The following is an 18,424-nucleotide window of genomic DNA, read 5'->3' as shown; positions in this document are numbered from 1 at the left end:
GACCAGACATAGAGATGAGGGTAGTGCTGTAGATTTGATCTGCATGGATTTTAGTAAGGCACCTGACAAGGTTCCACACGGTAGGCTTATTCAGAAAGTCAGAAGGCATGAACATAGAAGGATTCCACTATTTGAAGAGCAGGGAGATTACTGGATGCTGTAACCAGTGGATAACCTGTGTTAACTCTGATTCTCAACATCAGACTAGAAATAAACACGAGGGGAACTACTTCACTCAGAGGGAGGTGAGAGTGAGGATGAGCTGCCAGCACAAGTGGTGGATGCTGCTTCTATCAACTGATTTTGCACTTCTGTCTATCCCGGAGAATGGTAACTGGGTGAGAGATGATTTGGGGAGATATTGAAATTTATTACAAATGTCAAATTGTACAATGCAATAGCAAGTGGTGGGGTACTGAATAGCATTTCGATAGGCTAGGAGTTAAATTCCTTGTACTTCTTGGCCTCTAACTTGTACAGCAAAATCAGTTCGCTTGTAGATCCATCCATTTGATGTTTTACCTGCTGTAATTGTATAGCCCAGACACAGCAGATTTGTGTTTGGCTGCAAAATACCTTTGTAATACTTAATGCGTGGATTAATAAAGTTCATGAATTTCAGAATCCAGTTTAATATCACTGGCATTTGCCATGAAATTTAATTGTAATGCATAGTAATATATAAAAAAAATATATACACACACACACACATATATAAAAATAAACTAGTGGAAAAAGAGAGCAAAAATAAAAAAGTAGTGTTCATGGGTTGAATGTTCATTCAGAGAGGAAGAAGCTGTTGCTGAAATGCTGAGTGTGTGTTGTAGGGTGCCTATACCTCCTCTCTGATGATAGCAATCAGAAGAGGTCATGTCCTGGGTGATGGTGGTCCTTAATGATAGATGCTGCCTTTTTGAAGCCTCGCTCCTTGAAGATTGAAAATTGAAGATTTTGAGGCATTGTCCTTGGAGTGATGGAGGATGAGAGCTGACCTGATAGAGGTGTATAAGATGATGAGAGGAATTGATTGTTTGGGTAACCAGAGGCTTTTTCCCAGGTTTCAAATGGCTAACACAAGGGGGCATAGTTTTAAGGTGCTTGGAAGTAGGTACAGAGGAGATGTCAGGGGTAAGTTTTTCACACAGGGAGTGGTGGGTATGTGGAATGCACTGCCGGCGATGGTGATGGAGGCAGGTACAATAGGGTATTTTAAGAGACTCTTCGATAGATACATGGAGCTTAGAAAAATAGAGGGCTATGCACTAGAGAAATTCTCGGCAGTTTCTAGAGTAGATCGCATGCTTGGCACAACGTTGTGGGCTGCAGAGCCTGTAATGTGCTGTAGGTTTCTATGTTCTGTGTCCTGGGTGTTGGAGAGGCTAGTGCCAATGATGAAGCTGGTTGAGTTTACAGCCTTCAATCTCTGAGGATCATCACCTTGTCATGGAGAGTTCCTGAGATCGTGAAAACGATGCTATCTGGAGCTAAGCTCCTGGTAGGGTCATTAATGGCAATAAGGTCAAAGGTGAGATTCCAAACAAAGAGTGATCCAACCAAGACCTCAACAGAAGATGATGACACATCAGAACAGCAGTGAAGGCGAATGAAGGCTGCAGCAGTGAAGGCTCCTCAGTCGCCTTGTAGTCCATGCCACTGGACTCTAACCATGATTTGTCAAGAACAACATGGTGGCTGCCCATGCATCAGCCTCTCCTCATTGAACAACGTCACCTACTGGCATTCTCTACCTTAATAGAGAATATCATACTCGACTTGCGTGAAGGCACTACTACTGCAGCAACCTTGGGCAGCCTTTTCTGATTCTGTGCAGTGGTCACTCCATACCACATGGTGATCAATTTGAGTGTTCTGCTGAAGGGCCATAAAAATATAAAGGCATGCAGTCAATCTGTCAGTATAAATGATCTCGGTGCTTTTTCTGATGGCTTCATGCATTAGAGTATCTGCCAAAAATCATAACTTGAAATGAACTTCAGCCATCCAAAATAAGACTAGACCAAAATAAGGAACTGGCTTTGCTTTTGTCAAAAGCAGAAATGTCGGTGTGTAGCAAATTTGAGAGTTTTTTTTAGATTATGAAGACGCGTAGTCCTCTTCTATTGTCATTTAGTAATGCATGCATTAAGAAATGATACATTATTTCCTCCGGTGTGATATCACAAAACACAGGACAGACCAAAACTGAAAAAACTGACAAAACCACATAATTATAACATATAGTTACAACAGTGCACAATACCATAACTTAATGAAGAAGTCCGTGAGCACAGTAAAGTTCAAAGTTTCTCAAATGTCCCACGTCTCACGCAGACGGGAGAAGGAAGAAAAACTGTCTCTGCCATGCTGACCACAATTCGACTCGGAGTCATCCGAAAACTTCGAGCTCTGATCAGCTCTCCGACACCGAATACTGAGCCCTATCTCTGTCCGAACGATTCGACCTCCTTCTCGGTCGCCAAAAGCAGGCAAGGCCGGGGGTTTTGAGGACTACCCTCCGAAAGATTCTCGACCACACAGTAACGACGGCAGCGAACAGGCATTTCAGAAATTTCTTCAGATGTTCCTCTGTGCTTTCACGTCTGTTCTCTATCAAATCAGAATTGTCCACGGCCCCTATTTAACAGATACAATATCATTTTTCACCGGAGGGCTGCGCACACGCAGGCATGCCGCCATCTTCTCCTCCCGATTTTGAAGAATCATGTGTGTCGGTGTAAAATTGCTCCCCATCTCAACTTTCAGACGCTTGGTTTTGTAAAACGTGCAACATAAAATATAGATTAATAAACAAGTGGTCCTTTTAAATGTAATGTGCACACCTTCCTGTTCCAGTAAGATGGCGGCATGCTTGGATACAGCGTCCTTGCCAGGTTCAATCAAAAATGTCATTGTCTTTTTTACTATCGCAAGACTCTGCTGGACATTAAGAACTTAAAGTACTGCAGGTCGACCCCATTAGCAAGTTGCTCAGTAGCAGGGCAGCTGTGGACCGTGTGCTGCCTGCTACTGAATGGTGTTGGAGTCAGTGTGCGAAGGCAGTGTGCAGTGTAATAGCGAGTGATTGTCTTCGACGCTTCTCTTTGTGATTGCAAAACTCTGTTGGACATTGGTAACGTAGAATACTGCAGTTCGATTCACTGGTTTATTGGCGAGGCCGACTGAGGCCTCATGCCACAGGCTTGCCTGTTGCAGTCGCCCAGTAGAGGAAACCTCAGAGACAATGCAGTGTGGCATCCATGCTCGTTTGGGGGCTCATCTCGTTGTCCTCTAGTGTTCGCTCAGTGGAAGGCAATCTGGAATGCATTTGTCTGTGGACTGCTGTGGGTTTGTTCTTGCCAGCAACATCCATGCACCCACCATCAACCTATAGGACATGAATTTTCACAACAGGGACTTGGGTTATGTTATATTATTTTGTGTGATTGTATGTTTACTGCTGTCTTGTATATGCTATATCTGCTTTGTTTTGTGTGTGACTGTTGGTACTGTGTTTTGCACCTTGGCCCCAGTGTTTCGTTTGGCTGTATTCATGTATGGCTGGATGACAATTAAATTTGATAGCTGATTAGAAATGGAAACATGCTGATAAGCAAAACCAGTAAATCGCTTAAATTAATAGACACAAAATACTGAAGGAATTCAACATGGGCAGCATCCATGAACATGAATAAACAATTGATATTTCAGTCCGATACCTTTCTTCAGGACTGGAAGGGAAGGGGGAAGACGACAGAATAAAAAGGAGCATAGCTTAGGAGGTGATAGGTGAAGCCAGGTGGGTGGGCAAGGTCATAGGCTAGAGGGGAAGGAATCTGAGAGGAGAGGAGAGTGGTCCATAGGAGAAAGGAAAGGAGGAGGGGCATCAGGGGGTGGTGGTAGGCAGGTGAGAAGAGGTAAGAGGCTGAATCGGAAATAGAAAAAGAGGGGAGGGGGAGGAAATTTTATTTACCGGAAGGAGAAATCGATATTCTTGCCATTGAGTTTGGAGGCTACCTAGACAGAATATAAGGTGTTGTTCCTCCACCTTGAGGGTGGCCTCATCTTGGCACAAGAGGAGGCCAAGGAATGACATGTTGGAATAGGAATTGAAATATTTGGCCACCAGGAATTTCTCCTTTGGTGGATTTGCTTGATGATGCAATCCCTCCATTTACGACGGGTCTCACCAATGTAAAGGAGACCGCATAGGGAGCAAATTGCTTAGAATATTTTATCTGAGTATCGCATGTAGTTTTGGTCATTTCCCTACAGGAAAGATATAAATATGGTTGAAAGGGTACAGAGAAAATTTACCCTTGCCTGGAGGAACATGCTGAGTTATAAAGGAAGATTAAACAGGTTAGGACTTTATTCCTCAGAATGTAAAAGATTAAGAGGAGATTTGATGGAGGTATACAAAATTGAGGGGTATAGATAGGGTAAATGCAAGCAGGCTTTTTCCACTGAGCTTGGGTGGGACTACAACCAGAGGTCATGGGTTAAGGGTGAAAGGTGAGAAGTTTACGGTGAACCTGAAGGGAAACTCCTTCACTCAGAGGGATGTGAGAGTGTGGAATGAGCTGCCAGCAAAAGTGGTGCATGTGATCTCGATTTCAATATTTAACAGCAGTTGAAGTTGGTACATGGATGGTAGGCACATGGAGGGCTATGTTCCTGGTGCAGGTTGATGGGAGTAGGCAGTTTAAATGGTTTCAGCATGGACCAGCTGGGCTGAAGGGCCTGTTTCTGTGCTGTACTTCTCTATGACTGAGTTCAGAATCAAGTGAAGGGAAAGATGGACTGTTGAGGCAGATGGAAAAATAAATAATTATCCCATTGGATGGAAGAAGAAGAGGTTGCATGATTATTGGAAAAAATTGTACACTATTTTGTATTCCATGAAGAGTGGGCCTGTCAATCAGTTATAGAATTATACGGTGTGGAAACAGAGCCTTCAGTCCAATGTCCATATTGAACAAGGTGCCTTCCAGAGCTAGTCCCATTTTCCTGCATTTGCCTCACAACCCTCTGCTGCCACCCTGAAAGCAAGGGTGAATTTCATCTCTCAAGTGACTTCTTGGGGTTTTCTTGTAGTTAATTAGCTTCTGGGTCTCTGAGTTGTCTTGATCAAATCAGTTGTGTTTCTTGTAGAGAGGCCAGTTCCTTCAAGAGGATCACGACCTTGTCATGGTTTGGAGGCTTGCATGCCTCAGTGACCTGGAGAGCTATGTTGGCTGGAGTCGGGGCTTTATGTTTCGGCTCTTGGTTAGGGTCACCCATGCCAAACAGGTCAAAGGGTAGAGGCCAGACCTAGAGTGGTCCACTGGTCCACTACCAGGCTTGGGATTTCTGCTCAGGACTAACACACCAGACTAGTAAAACAAAATTGTCACAGAAACAGCATTGCACACTCCTTGAATCTGCTGGAGAACTTTGGCAGGGGGAGCATCTGTGGCGGTGGGGCGAGGTGTTAGTAATTGCTTTTGTTTAAGATTGACATATGAGTGGCTGGATCGAGATAACATCTCTACCAAAGGAATTGTAAGGCACTCCTTCTCTCTGCTAGCCTGCAGGTCACCCTTAAGCAAGGTGTAGCACCTGCATAGCCCCCCGATTGGCGTCACGTGAAGCTATAGGAGCAGGTAGTGGATGGTCAATAGACAATAGGTGCAGGAGTTGGCCATTCGGCCCTTCGAGCCAGCACCTCCATTCACTATGATCATGGCTGATCATCCACTATCAGTATCCGGTTCCTGCGTTATCCCCATAACCTTTGATTCCACTATCTTTAAAAGCTCTATCCATCTCTTTTTTGAAAGCATCCAGAGACTTGGCCTCCACAGCCTTCTGGGGCAGAGCATTCCGTATATCCACCACTCTCTGGGAGTCATATGAGCAGCTGGTGCATATCACAAGTCCTGGTTATGTGACCACTGAAGACAGGCAGAGAATCTCTGAAGAGTATTGATAATGGCTGGGGTCACCTGTCTTGAAAGTCATTGCTGAGAAGAAGGCATTGGCAAATCACTTCTGTAGAATAATTTGCCAAGAACAATCATGGTCATGGAAAGATCATGATTACCCATGTCATTCGACACAACACCTAATGAATGAATGAAAGAACTATGATAGAAATTATGAAAAGCTGTAAGTAACAAACACTGACAACCAGTGTGCAAAAGAACATAAATTATGCAAATAATAAAAATAATTAAATAATATTGGGAACACGAGTTGTATTTCCATAGGGTCCTTTGCAGGTCTCTCCAACAATTCAGGGTGCTGCTTATGACTAGACTGCTTCTACTGTTCTTTCAAATGAAGCAACCGTTCCCCAACCTGCCACTCACCCCACTGAAGACAGGTTTGGTTCATGTTTAGATTTGTTTTAAGTTTTTGTCGCAGGAGATCAATATCAGCCCCTTCAGACACATTGTAAAAGTACAGCTAAGGATATTTTTTTTAACATAGGTGAGAGTCTTACATTCATGAGCTGCCTCTTGTCCTGTCATTTATCTTAAATAATATTTTCCAAATATATTGAACAAAGAATCAAATGAAGAACCATTAAGAAAACTTACGGAAAGTTAATTTTAATTCCCTTTTCTCTTTGTGTCCTGCAGGTTGTTGGGAGAGGAGCCTTTGGAGTTGTCTGCAAAGCAAAATGGCGTGGAAAAGATGTAGCAATAAAGCAAATAGAAAGTGAATCGGAGAGGAAAGCATTCATTGTCGAGGTAGTTTATCAATGTATAAAATTTCTCACAGACTTTTAGAGCAATGATTTCTCTGAGTACCACGTGCATTCTGGTACATCCATCTCAGATTTCAGATGCAACGTTCATACATCCCTTTTCAATACAACTGCTCCATCCCATATCTGTTAGCAGATTCTGACTGCTAGATCCTACCTCTTGATCCCCTTGTCTTCCTCAGTGCACTGTCTAAACAGCCTGTGCTAATCTTGCTGTGAGAATGAAGATAGAACTAATGAAAGAAGGAATAGGGAGAGAGCTATCCCTCTCTTGGCCCCTTTTATTTTCTGTTGTCAAGATGCTGTCTCCACCAACCTCACTCATCCCTCCTCACCCTACCATGATCATATCTCAAATTAAATGGCTTAGATGGCTCAAGAAACATCTGGCCTACTCCTATTTTTATTTGCTTTCTTCTAGTATGGTTTGTAAACTTATCTATCTGAAGGTTACAGCTGGCCATGTGAATTTCTTCTGTGATACAAAATACTTCAGAATCGGAATCACAGTCTTATCACAAGGAATTTGTTGTTTTGCGGCAGCAAAGACTCTCTGAGACCTCCGTTGGTCAGTGTTGACCATGGATATTGCATCCTAGCTGTCTAAATACACAAGCCTGGGTAGTACGATACGGAGAGCAAGCTGTTCCCATGAAGTAGGTTCCCCCTCTCCACGCAGCTGATGAACCCAAAGGACCAGCAGATATAGGTTGGTGCCAGAAGTGTCAGAAACAATGATGAGGTTGTGTTCTTGGACTGTTCAGAAACCTGGTGATGGAGGGGAAGAAATTGTTCCTCAGTCTTTGAGTGTAGGTCTTCCGGCTCCTGTTCGACCTCTGTGATGGTAGTAATGAGAAGAGGGCATACCCTGGGTGCTGAGGGTCCTTGTATTCAATGAGAAAGGTTGTGCCCATGATGGAGCTGGCTGAGTCTACAACGGGTTTGCTGTGGACTCCTACCATTAACTGAGGGGTCCATGGACACCAAGTTGGGAACTCCTGGTCTGCAACCTTCTGCAGCCTCTTGTGATCATGTACATTGGAGCCGCTATACCAGGCTGTGATGCAACCAGGCAACTCTCCATTGTCATCTGTAGGAATTTCCAAGTCTTTGGTAACAAACCGTGTCTCCTCAACAAAGTAGAGCCTCTGGCTTATCTTCATGATTTTCATCATTGTGTTGGGCCTCGGATAAATCCTCCCAGCCGTTAACAACCAAGAACCTGAAGCTGCTCATGCTTTCCACTGTGGATTCCTCAGTGAGGAACGGTGTGTGTTTTCGTGATTTCTTTCTTCCCCTTCCTGAAGCCCACGATCAATCTCTCAGGGATGAGGTCTTTGGAGCTTCTGTAGGCCTTTCTGTAGCTCTGAGTATTTATTGAATGGGCTTGCTAACTCTATGCCTAATCTTCCTTCTTTCACAGCCAGGCTTGGGACCGTCCATGGAGGAGTTTCTTTATGTTTTATGTACCCTTTATGCTGCTGTATATTGTATGTACCCACATCAAAAGGGTTACTTCATAAGGCACTTTACTAATGATGTCTGCTGGGGAACTTAGTAAGCCTCGTAGATGAATGCAACTTCGGACACTCTGCTAATTTAGGAGGAGATAAGCTTGTTTTTAAGCAGACAGAAAAGATAATCTTTGGGTTTTGCACCAGGACTCATTTTTCTGTTAAACTTGGTATTGATTTTTGCTTTCCTTGAAAGAATCTGGGGAAATGGTTATGCATGGTGATTTGTTGGGTCTTGTGGAAGGTTAGAAGCTTCATTTTGTATGTGGCTATTGTTTTTATCCATGTAATTAGGAAAACTCATGGTTAGTTAATTAACTTTGGTTTCAGCTGCATTCTGAGTAATTTTTGTCTTTAATCGAACTCCAAATGGGAAATTTATGTGAGTATTTTTGTTATTAGCTCAGTAAATGGCTCTGCAGCTTTCAAAATTCTCTCGTATAAAATTTCTGTTTAATTTTTTTATCAGTATGATTTTTCAATATCTACCATATGACTGAGAATGTATTATAGTAGATTTGAGAAATGCATAAAACCAGCATAGTATTAAAGGCCTGCCTTTGTTCAGGCAAATACTGCTAAGTCTTTGCCTTGCTCTATATCCCACTTACTTCAATCCCTTAGTGTCTACTTTAAATTAATCTTAAATTGCAGGAGAATAAATTAAGCACTACTTGTATTATATATTTTAATGTCTTAGGCATTTTGTGCTGTGCATGTGATCCCATGTTTAAAGGGGATCCCATTAATAACTAATACTTGGTTTTGACAGCTTGTGCCTGAGTTTCTTCTCTGCAACCAACTAAGGCTATTTTACTGTGTAGTTTCATCTAGAAATTTTTAACATTATTTTCATAATTTGTTTTTTTCTCTCTGTTGCAGCTTCGACAGTTGTCACGTGTTACGCACCCAAATATTGTGAAACTCTACGGAGCTTGTTTAAATCCAGTATGTAAATCAATATCTAGAAATATTTTTGGCTATGTATTCCGATTGTACATTACTGTTATTTGATCAAAATTGATTGTTTATACGTCTGAGAAATAATAATTGATTCAAAAAATGAGGGTTCAACTTGTAAGTCAGTTATGTTCTCCAAAAAAACTGCGTTTCTGGTCTCCACTTCTCAGAACATTCTGTTGGCTGCCTGACTACATTGTTCTTTGATTTTCCTGGCAAACAAGTATTAAATTATTTTTCTTCAACTGCTGGTTATATCAACTACCACTTATTAGTACAAAAAATAAATGACTTAAAAGAGAAGAAGAAAAAAAGATTTAGAAAGGGAATTCCAGGTAGTGTAGCATTTGTACTCTGTGGCCACTGAACGTATGTATGTGGTCTTTCGGTGCTGTAGCCCATCCATTTCAATGTCCGACCAGCTGTGCATGCAGAGATACTCTTTTGCACACCACTGTTGTAATGTGTAGTTATTTTGGTTGCTGTCACCTTCCGGTCAGCCTGAACTAGTCTAACCATTCTCCTCTGACCTCTCTCATTAACAAGGCATTTACATCCACAGAACAGTCACTTGCTGGATGTTTTCTGTTTTTCGAACCATTCTCTAAACTCTAGAGATTTGTGTGTGAAAATCCCAGGGGATCAGCAGTTTCTGAGATACTCAGACCAACCCATCTGGCACCAACAATCACTCCATGATCATAGTCACTAAGATGACATTTCCTCCCCATTCTGATGTTCAGTCTGAACAACAACTGAACCTCTTGACCATGTCTGCATGCTTTTTATGCATTGAGTTTCTGCCACATGATTCGCTGATTAGATATTTGCAGGTGTACAAGTGTACCAAATAATGTGAACAACAGGAATTCTGCAGATGCTGGAAATTCAAGCAACACACATCAAAGTTGCTGGTGAACGCAGCAGGCCAAGCAGCATCTGTAGGAAGAGGTATAGTCGACGTTTCAGGCCGAGACCCTTCGTCAGGACTAACTGAAGGAAGAGTGAGTAAGGGATTTGAAAGTTGGAGGGGGAGGGGGAGATCCAAAATGATAGGAGAAGACAGGAGGGGGAGGGATAAAAATAAGTAACAGATGGGGTACGAGGGGGAGGTGGGACCTAGCGGAAGTTAGAGAAGTCGATGTTCATGCCATCAGGTTGGAGGCTACCCAGACGGAATATAAGGTGTTGTTCCTCCAACCTGAGTGTGGCTTCATCTTTACAGTAGAGGAAGCCGTGGATAGACATGTCAGAATGGGAATGGGATGTGGAATTAAAATGTGTGGCCACTGGGAGATCCTGCTTTCTCTGGCGGACAGAGCATAGATGTTCAGCAAAGCGGTCTCCCAGTCTGCATCGGGTCTCGCCAATATATAAAAGGCCACATCGGGAGCACCGGACGCAGTATATCACCCCAGTCGACTCACAAGTGAAGTGTTGCCTCACCTGGAAGGACTGTTTGTGGCTCTGAATGGTGGTAAGGGAGGAAGTGTAAGGGCATGTGTAGCACTTGTTCCGCTTACACGGATAAGTGCCAGGAGGGAGATCAGTGGGGAGGGATGGGGGAGACGAATGGACAAGGGAGTTGTGTAGGGAGCGATCCCTGCGGAATGCAGGGGGGGGGGGGGGGGGAGATGTGCTTAGTGGTGGGATCCCCGTTGGAGGTGGCGGAAGTTACAGAGAATAATATGTTGGACCCGGAGGCTGGTGGGGTGGTAGGTGAGGACCAGGGGAACCCTATTCCTAGTGGGGTGGCGGGAGGATGGAGTGAGAGCAGATGTACGTGAAATGGGGGAGATGCGTTTAAGAGCAGAGTTGATAGTATGGGTCCTAGCTATGCCTGCCTTTTTGTTGGGTTTGTGGAACAATCTATGTTCCGTGCCTATTCTGGTATCTGTCCCCCACTTTTCCTTCGCTACATCGACGACTGCATTGGCGCTGCTTCCTGCACGCATGCAGAACTCCTTGACTTTATTAACTTTGCCTCCAACTTTCACCCTGCCCTCAAGTTTACCTGGTCCATTTCCGACACCTCCCTCCTCTTTCTAGATCTTTCTGTCTCTGTCTCTGGAGACAGCTTATCCACTGATGTCTACTATAAGCCTACTGACTCTCACAGCTATCTGGACTATTCCCCTTCTCACCCTGTCTCTTGCAAAAACGCCATCCCCTTCTCGCAATTCCTCCGTCTCCGCCGCATCTGCTCTCAGGATGAGGCTTTTCATTCTAGGACGAGGGAGATGTCTTCATTTTTTAAAGAAAGGGGCTTCCCTTCCTCCACTATCAACTCTGCTCTTAAACGCATCTCCCCCATTTCACGTACATCTGCTCTCACTCCATCCTCCCGCCACCCCACTAGGAATAGGGTTCCCCTGGTCCTCACCTACCACCCCACCAGCCTCCGGGTCCAACATATTATTCTCCGTAACTTCCGCCACCTCCAACGGGATCCCACCACTAAGCACATCTTTCCCTCCCCCCCCTCTCTCTGCATTCTGCAGGGATCGCTCCCTACACAACTCCCTTGTCCATTCGTCCCCCCCCATCCCTCCCCACTGATCTCCCTCCTGGCACTTATCCGTGTAAGCGGAACAAGTGCTACACATGCCCTTACACTTCCTCCCTTACCACCATTCAGAGCCACAAACAGTCCTTCCAGGTGAGGCAACACTTCACTTGTGAGTCGACTGGGGTGATATACTGCGTCCGGTGCTCCCGATGTGGCCTTTTATATATTGGCGAAACCCGACGCAGACTGGGAGACCGCTTTGCTGAACATCTACGCTCTGTCCGCCAGAGAAAGCAGGATCTCCCAGTGGCCACACATTTTAATTCCACATCCCATTCCCATTCTGACATGTCTATCCATGGCCTCCTCTACTGTAAAGATGAAACCACACTCAGGTTGGAGGAACAACACCTTATATTCCGTCTGGGTAGCCTCCAACCTGATGGCATGAAAATCGACTTCTCTAACTTCCGCTAGGCCCCACCTCCCCCTCGTAACCCATCTGTTACTTATTTTTATGCACACATTCTTTCTCTCACTCTCCTTTTTCTCCCTCTGTCCCTCTGAATATACCTCTTGCCCATCCTCTGGGTCCCCCTCCCCCCCCTTGTCTTTCTCCCTAGGCCTCCTGTCCCATGATCCTCTCGTATCCCCTTTTGCCTATCACCTGTCCAACTCTTGGCTCCATCCCTCCCCCTCCTGTCTTCTATCATTTTGGATCTCCCCCTCCCCCTCCAACTTTCAAATCCCTTACTCACTCTTCCTTCAGTTAGTCCTGACGAAGGGTCTCGGCCTGAAACGTCGACTATACCTCTTCCTACAGATGCTGCTTGGCCTGCTGCGTTCACCAGCAACTTTGATGTGTGTTACCAAATAATGTGGTCAGGTTTATGCCTGAGAAGTGATACTGTTTCATCTAAAGTGGGCTTCACTTGTAAGTGATTTATGTTCTGCAAAGGAAAACTTCCTGTTGCTAGTCTCCACTTTTCACAACATTCTGTGTGAAGCTTTAGTACATTGCCCTTGGCATCCCCTAGCAATTTATTTTTCTTTGACTGTTGGTTATATCAACTACCACTCATTATTAAAAAAGATACAACTAAAAGATTTTATGTCTCTAATAAAGTGACCACGTGGCCACTCAGTGTATTGTTGCTGCTGAAGTTCATTATAACATAGAGCATTACATACATCGGTCCACAATATTGTGCTGACCTTTTAACATACTCTTAAGGTCAATCTAATGCTTCCCTTTCACATAGCCTTCCATTTTTTTTTACCGTCTACATTTCTGAGAGTCTCTTAAATGCTCCTAATGTATCTGCCTCTGCCCCCACAGCTGGCAGCATGGTCCACACACCCACCACTCTTTGTGTTTTTTAAGGAAAACGCACCTCTGTCAAATTATTGGATAATAAATGATGATGCATAAATTGTTATGGTTGGAGAGGCAGAGAGCTCGGGTTGCATTGTAAATTCGGATCAGAGACAAATAATGTTCTGCATCAAATCAGTTTGTTAGCAGTGCCAATAGCGATGGTTTTCAATAGCGATGATATTTCAGTTTATCCATGTTTAGACATTCAATAGCAATTTGACAGCATGGAGACAGAAGAGGAATTGACACATTTGAGAAGGCTCTGAATACGCATGAGAAGGGAAACTCCTGTATCCAGAAATAAATTTCCCTGGATCAAACATGCAGTTCAAGAGGAGGCATTTCGGATAGATTTTGAGGGACCATGTGATACCATGACTACCCTTGCATTGTTCAAGTGTAAAATCAGATGAACAGAAATTGGACAATGGAACTGCTTGGATGTTGAAGATGTATTAACTGTTTTTAAACCTTGAGTGGTAATATTTTGAAGAGAGGAGAGCAAAGAGTTTTACAAGTGGTATGTTCCAGTTTGCTTCAATGGAGAGGGTTACTGTGAAGATGAGTTTTGGAAAAGTGAACTTTTTTTTCAGTGTCCTATTTGTTAACTAGCACTACACCTGGCTTATGAATTTGGCAGTCATATAAACTGAGATTATAATTCAGAACTGAATGTTGTCAGTGCTCGTGAGGATTCAGTTTATGATTGAATTACACATTCTGAAATCTTCAGAGGAAAGGTACACTGAAAAACCTCAGAACTGAGACATTCACATAGTATTCTCCTTTTCTATTGGTGGCTGAAGAATTTGAATCAAATGTAAAGTTGCAATTAAGGATACTCGAGCTAATAAAGTAGATAACTCTGAAAATGTAGATTTTGTTAATACTTTCTTGACATAACCTGACAAATGGAGTGATTTTTGTTTTAAAATAGCTAAAATGGTGATATACATGTCTATAAATTGGACTTTGATCATTTTTGGTGCATTAAATGAGTACTCTACATAACAGAAACACCAAATCCAAACTGTCAAAATCAAGCTATCGTTGCTTTTAGAAATTACTGAGGGAGAATGTAACAGTGATGGTGTTGGTCAAGCTCAGGCCATCCGATTAGCAGTTGCATGGAGTCCAGATCAAAATCTACATTCATCACTTCATAGAAACTGTCTTTATAGAAGGATGCCAATACCAATCTTTTTAAAACAAAACTTCCTTTTTTGTGCATGTTAACACATTAGGGTATCTATAATTCTTAAGTTCATACATTATTCACTATTTTTAGCACGATGCACTTGTAGTTTTATTTCTAAGTTATTTGCAAGGACTGAAAGTCAGCACTTACTAGTTTCTGTTTCTTCTGTTAACTAAAACAAGCCACGCACATTGTTGACGAGTCTACATACACAAAATATGGTGGGGAAGTTGGATCAGCTTAGTGGAGAACCATGAGAGGTACTCCAAGATCAGTTTATTGATGGATGCAACTTCAGCATGAAGTGGTCAAAAATACTTCAAAGTGGGCACAGAATATTTTTGTCTGCAATTTATAGGCGCAGATAAATATTGATCTTCGTTACTTTGCTTAAATGTCAGATTTGAATTTTAGCATTTTTTCCTTTGGTATGTATTTTCCTGAAATAAAAAAGTATCATCTCATTAGAAGACAGCAAATACATTCTGTAACATGACTGTAATTCTTTATTCCAGGTATGCCTTGTTATGGAATATGCAGAGGGAGGCTCGCTTTATAATGGTAAGTTGAATTGGAATTTCAATTAGTGACTCCCAATTGGAGTGCAAACATTGTTTTGCTCATTTTTGTGATGGTTTGATACGACTTTAAAAATGAGAAGTGTTCACAGAATTATAAAATCATAAAGAATAACCATTCTTATTTCTTTGGCATTTAGTGAATAAAACACTCCATGCCTTAGCATTGCAGACCAGAGGGTACGAAGTTTATTCTTTTATTACTTTCATTTGATGCAGAATTAGAAATCTTCCAATTGGCTTTAACACTCATAGCTAAGATGTTAAGAAAATCAACCACATTTCCATAAGATATAGGAGCAGAATTAGGCCTTTTGGTCCATCAGGTCAGCTTTACCATTTCTTCATGGCTGGTACATTTCTTCTCAGCCCAATCTCCTGCCTTCCTCCACCTGCCCCCTCCCCCCCCCACCCGTATCTCTTCATGCCCTGACCAATCAAGAATCTATCAACTTCTGCCTTAAATATACATAAAAACTTGGCCTCCAGTCAACGTGTCCTCTGGTCTTAGAATCTCCCACCATAGGAAACTGCCTCTCCACATCCACACTATCAAGGCCTTTCACCATTCGATAGGTTTCAATGGGGTCACTCCTCATTCTTCTGAATTCCAGTGAGGACAGGCCCAGAGACATAAAACGCTCTTTAGATGATAAGCCATTAATCCTGAAATCATTTTTGTGAGCCTCCTTTGAACCCTCTCTAATTATGGCATATCCTTTCTGTAATATATGGATCAGTTTCTTTTTGGGCAATGACCCCCCCCCGCCAAATTCTGTTGTGATTCATTCAGGTGCCTGATCTTGTCTGCACAAGCGCTGTTGTCTATGCATGTGTATTGTTTTCTCTGTCTCGCTGCAATGTGAATACACCAGTTAAAGCCATCTCCTGCGTATGTGCTTTTATTTAATCAATATGTAGTTGAGCAGAGACGTAACAAATTGGCGATGAGAATGCACCTGAATGTCAGACAATATCATAAACTGCATCAACACATGAGGAACAGTGAATGATACACTGAATTTAAAGTGAAAATAGCATGCCAATGGCTTCAGTTGGGAAAGTTGACGAATTTGATGATGCTAATGAAGACTGGGAGTCATATATCAAGGGAATTGAACTGTGTTGTAATGTGAACAAGGTAGAGGAGCAATAGAAAGCCCTGATGCTTCTTGGCTTAATAGATGCAAGCACGTACATTTATGCAACACTCACAAAATGCTGGAGGAACTCAGCAGACCAGGCAGTAGCTTTGGAGTCGTCAGCTTTTTTTCTTCCAGTCCTGCTGAGGGTTTTGCCCTGAAACGTTGACTATACTTTTTTCAATCGATGCTGCCTGGCCTGCTGAGTTCCTCCAGCATTTTGTGTGTATTGCTCAGATTTCCAGCATCTGCAGATTTTCCCTTGTTTATGTACAGTTATGCAACTTCGTAACCCCTGAAAAGCCAGCAAGCAAGAAGTTGGATGAAATTGTTACAATTTTACAAAATCACTTGTAATTGTTGAGAGATTTAGATTTTACAAAAGGAACCAGTCAAAAGATGAAAATATTTCTGAATACATTACAGAACTGTGCAAACTTTCCCAGTGTTGTGACTTTAGAGATGGACTCTCTGATGCATTAAGGGGCAGGCTTGTATGTGGCAAGCATGTTCAAAGCACTCAAAAGAAGCCATTATCCAAAAGAGACCTAACCTTAGAACAGACATTGACTATTGCAATATCATTAGAGACTCCAGCAAAGGATGCAGCAGAACTACAGAAAAGGTGATTAGAAAGTGAAATGCACAAAATTTCCCTAAATGGTGTAAACAACCAGATGTGGCAAGTCCTCTCATGATGCAACTGACTGTTGGTTCAAAGAAAAAGCCTGCAAAAAGTGTCACAGGCAAGGTCACTGAGAGAGTGTGCAAGGCAAACAAAAAATACAACTGAGTGAAAAGTCTCAAACACAAAACTGAACAAATGCATAAAGTTACCGAATGTAAAACAAAGTCAGACAACATAGGGACTGACAGGAACTGCAGGGTTTTACTGAAGCAGATCACAGTACAGTATGGATCACAATAGATGTGTCTGGTGTAAAACTGAAGCTGGAGCTGGATGCTTGGTCAGCTTTGTCTCAGTGATGTTAAAGACCCACACAGGCAAAAAAGTGTCTCTTAAAGGCAAGCTAAAGGTAAATGTGACGTGTGGAAGCCACACACAGCAGTTAGAGCTTTATGTATTGAAAAGTGGAGGGCCATCACTTTTTGGATGTAAGTGGTTGAGAAAAATCCAACTAGACTTGGTGCTCAATCAAAGCTCTCACTGTGGCGTCAACAGGCAACTGCAGTCCAAATGGTAACACTAACCAGAGGCTGTCACAGCTGCTTAACACAAATGAGAAGATGTTTGAGAAGGGAATAGATAAACAGATTGAAGACTTGGCCAAAAGCTATTTGGGATATCAAAAGTTCAAAATGCACCTCACAGGCAGTGTTACACCTGTGGAAGTGGCCATCTTCGCCGCGGCAAAGAGTACCTGTTGACTTTGCTGGGCCATTCATGGACTCCATGTTCTGATTGCTGTGGACAAATCACCTGCCAAACCTGATGCCACTCCACAGGTCCAGAGGTGGTATCCTGAAAGAAACAGAGCGCCACGCCAGACTGAATGTTTAGAACTATGAAGTTACTTATGGACTGGTATTGTGAAAACATGCTTACTTGGAATATGGGTTTATGAAAGGGAAATTGAATACTTTGTACTATACAGTTTTATGTTGCATTTAATCTAAAGGGGGAGGAAATATAATGTATGGATCTATTTCTTTTAGAGCAATGACCCCCCCCCCCAGCCCCCCAGCATTACGTATTGATCTGTTATCATTTCTGTGTTCGAAGAATCAGAATCAGGTTTATTATCACCGGCATGTGACGTGAAATTTGTTAACTTAGCAGCAGCAGTTCAATGCAATACATAATCCAGCAGAGAGAGAAAAAATAATAATAATAAATAAAATAAAATAAAACATAATAATAAATAAACAAGTAAATCAATTGCATGTATTGAATAGATTTAAAAATGTGCAAAAACAGAAATACTGTACATTAAAAAAAGTGAGGTAGTGTCCAAAGCTTCAATGTGCATTTAGGAATCTGATGGCAGAAGAGAAGAAGCTGTTCCTGAATCGCTGAGTATGTGCCTTTAGGCTTCTGTACCTCCTCCCTGATGGTAACAGTGAGAAAAGGGCATGCCCTGGGTGCTGGAGGTCCTTAGTAATGGACACTGCCTTTCTGAGACACCCCTCCCTAAAGATGTCCTGGGTACTTTGTAGGCTAGTGCCCAAGATGGAGCTGACTAGATTTACAACCTTCTGCAGCTTCTTTTGGTCCTGTGCAGTAGCCCCTCCATACCAGACAGTGATGCAGCCTGTCAGAATGCTCTCCACGGTACAACTATAGAAGTTTTTGAATGTATTTGTTGACGTGCCAAATCTCTTCAAACTCCTAATAAAGCATAGCCGCTATCTTGCCTTCTTTATGATTACATC

General features: G+C 42.6%; 1 protein-coding gene across 4 annotated transcripts in view; it reads left to right on the top strand.

Annotated features, from left to right (window-relative positions):
• The window catches only part of map3k7 (mitogen-activated protein kinase kinase kinase 7), a 163,051-nt gene that overhangs the window by 36,886 nt on the left and 107,741 nt on the right, over positions 1 to 18,424 (top strand). For all 4 annotated transcript variants that reach the window (XM_072251658.1, XM_072251657.1, XM_072251660.1 and 1 more), the window contains exons 2-4: positions 6,624 to 6,734; positions 9,148 to 9,213; positions 14,826 to 14,871. In XM_072251658.1, the coding sequence (XP_072107759.1) occupies positions 6,624 to 6,734; positions 9,148 to 9,213; positions 14,826 to 14,871 (223 nt within the window). The remainder of the gene's footprint in view (positions 1 to 6,623; positions 6,735 to 9,147; positions 9,214 to 14,825; positions 14,872 to 18,424) is intronic.

The sequence above is a fragment of the Mobula birostris genome, chromosome 2, assembly GCF_030028105.1.
Source record: "Mobula birostris isolate sMobBir1 chromosome 2, sMobBir1.hap1, whole genome shotgun sequence".
Classification (NCBI taxonomy): Eukaryota; Metazoa; Chordata; class Chondrichthyes; order Myliobatiformes; family Myliobatidae; genus Mobula; species Mobula birostris.
The sequence above is the reverse complement of the archived record's forward strand: the minus strand, read 5'-3'. Positions and strand labels throughout refer to the sequence as shown.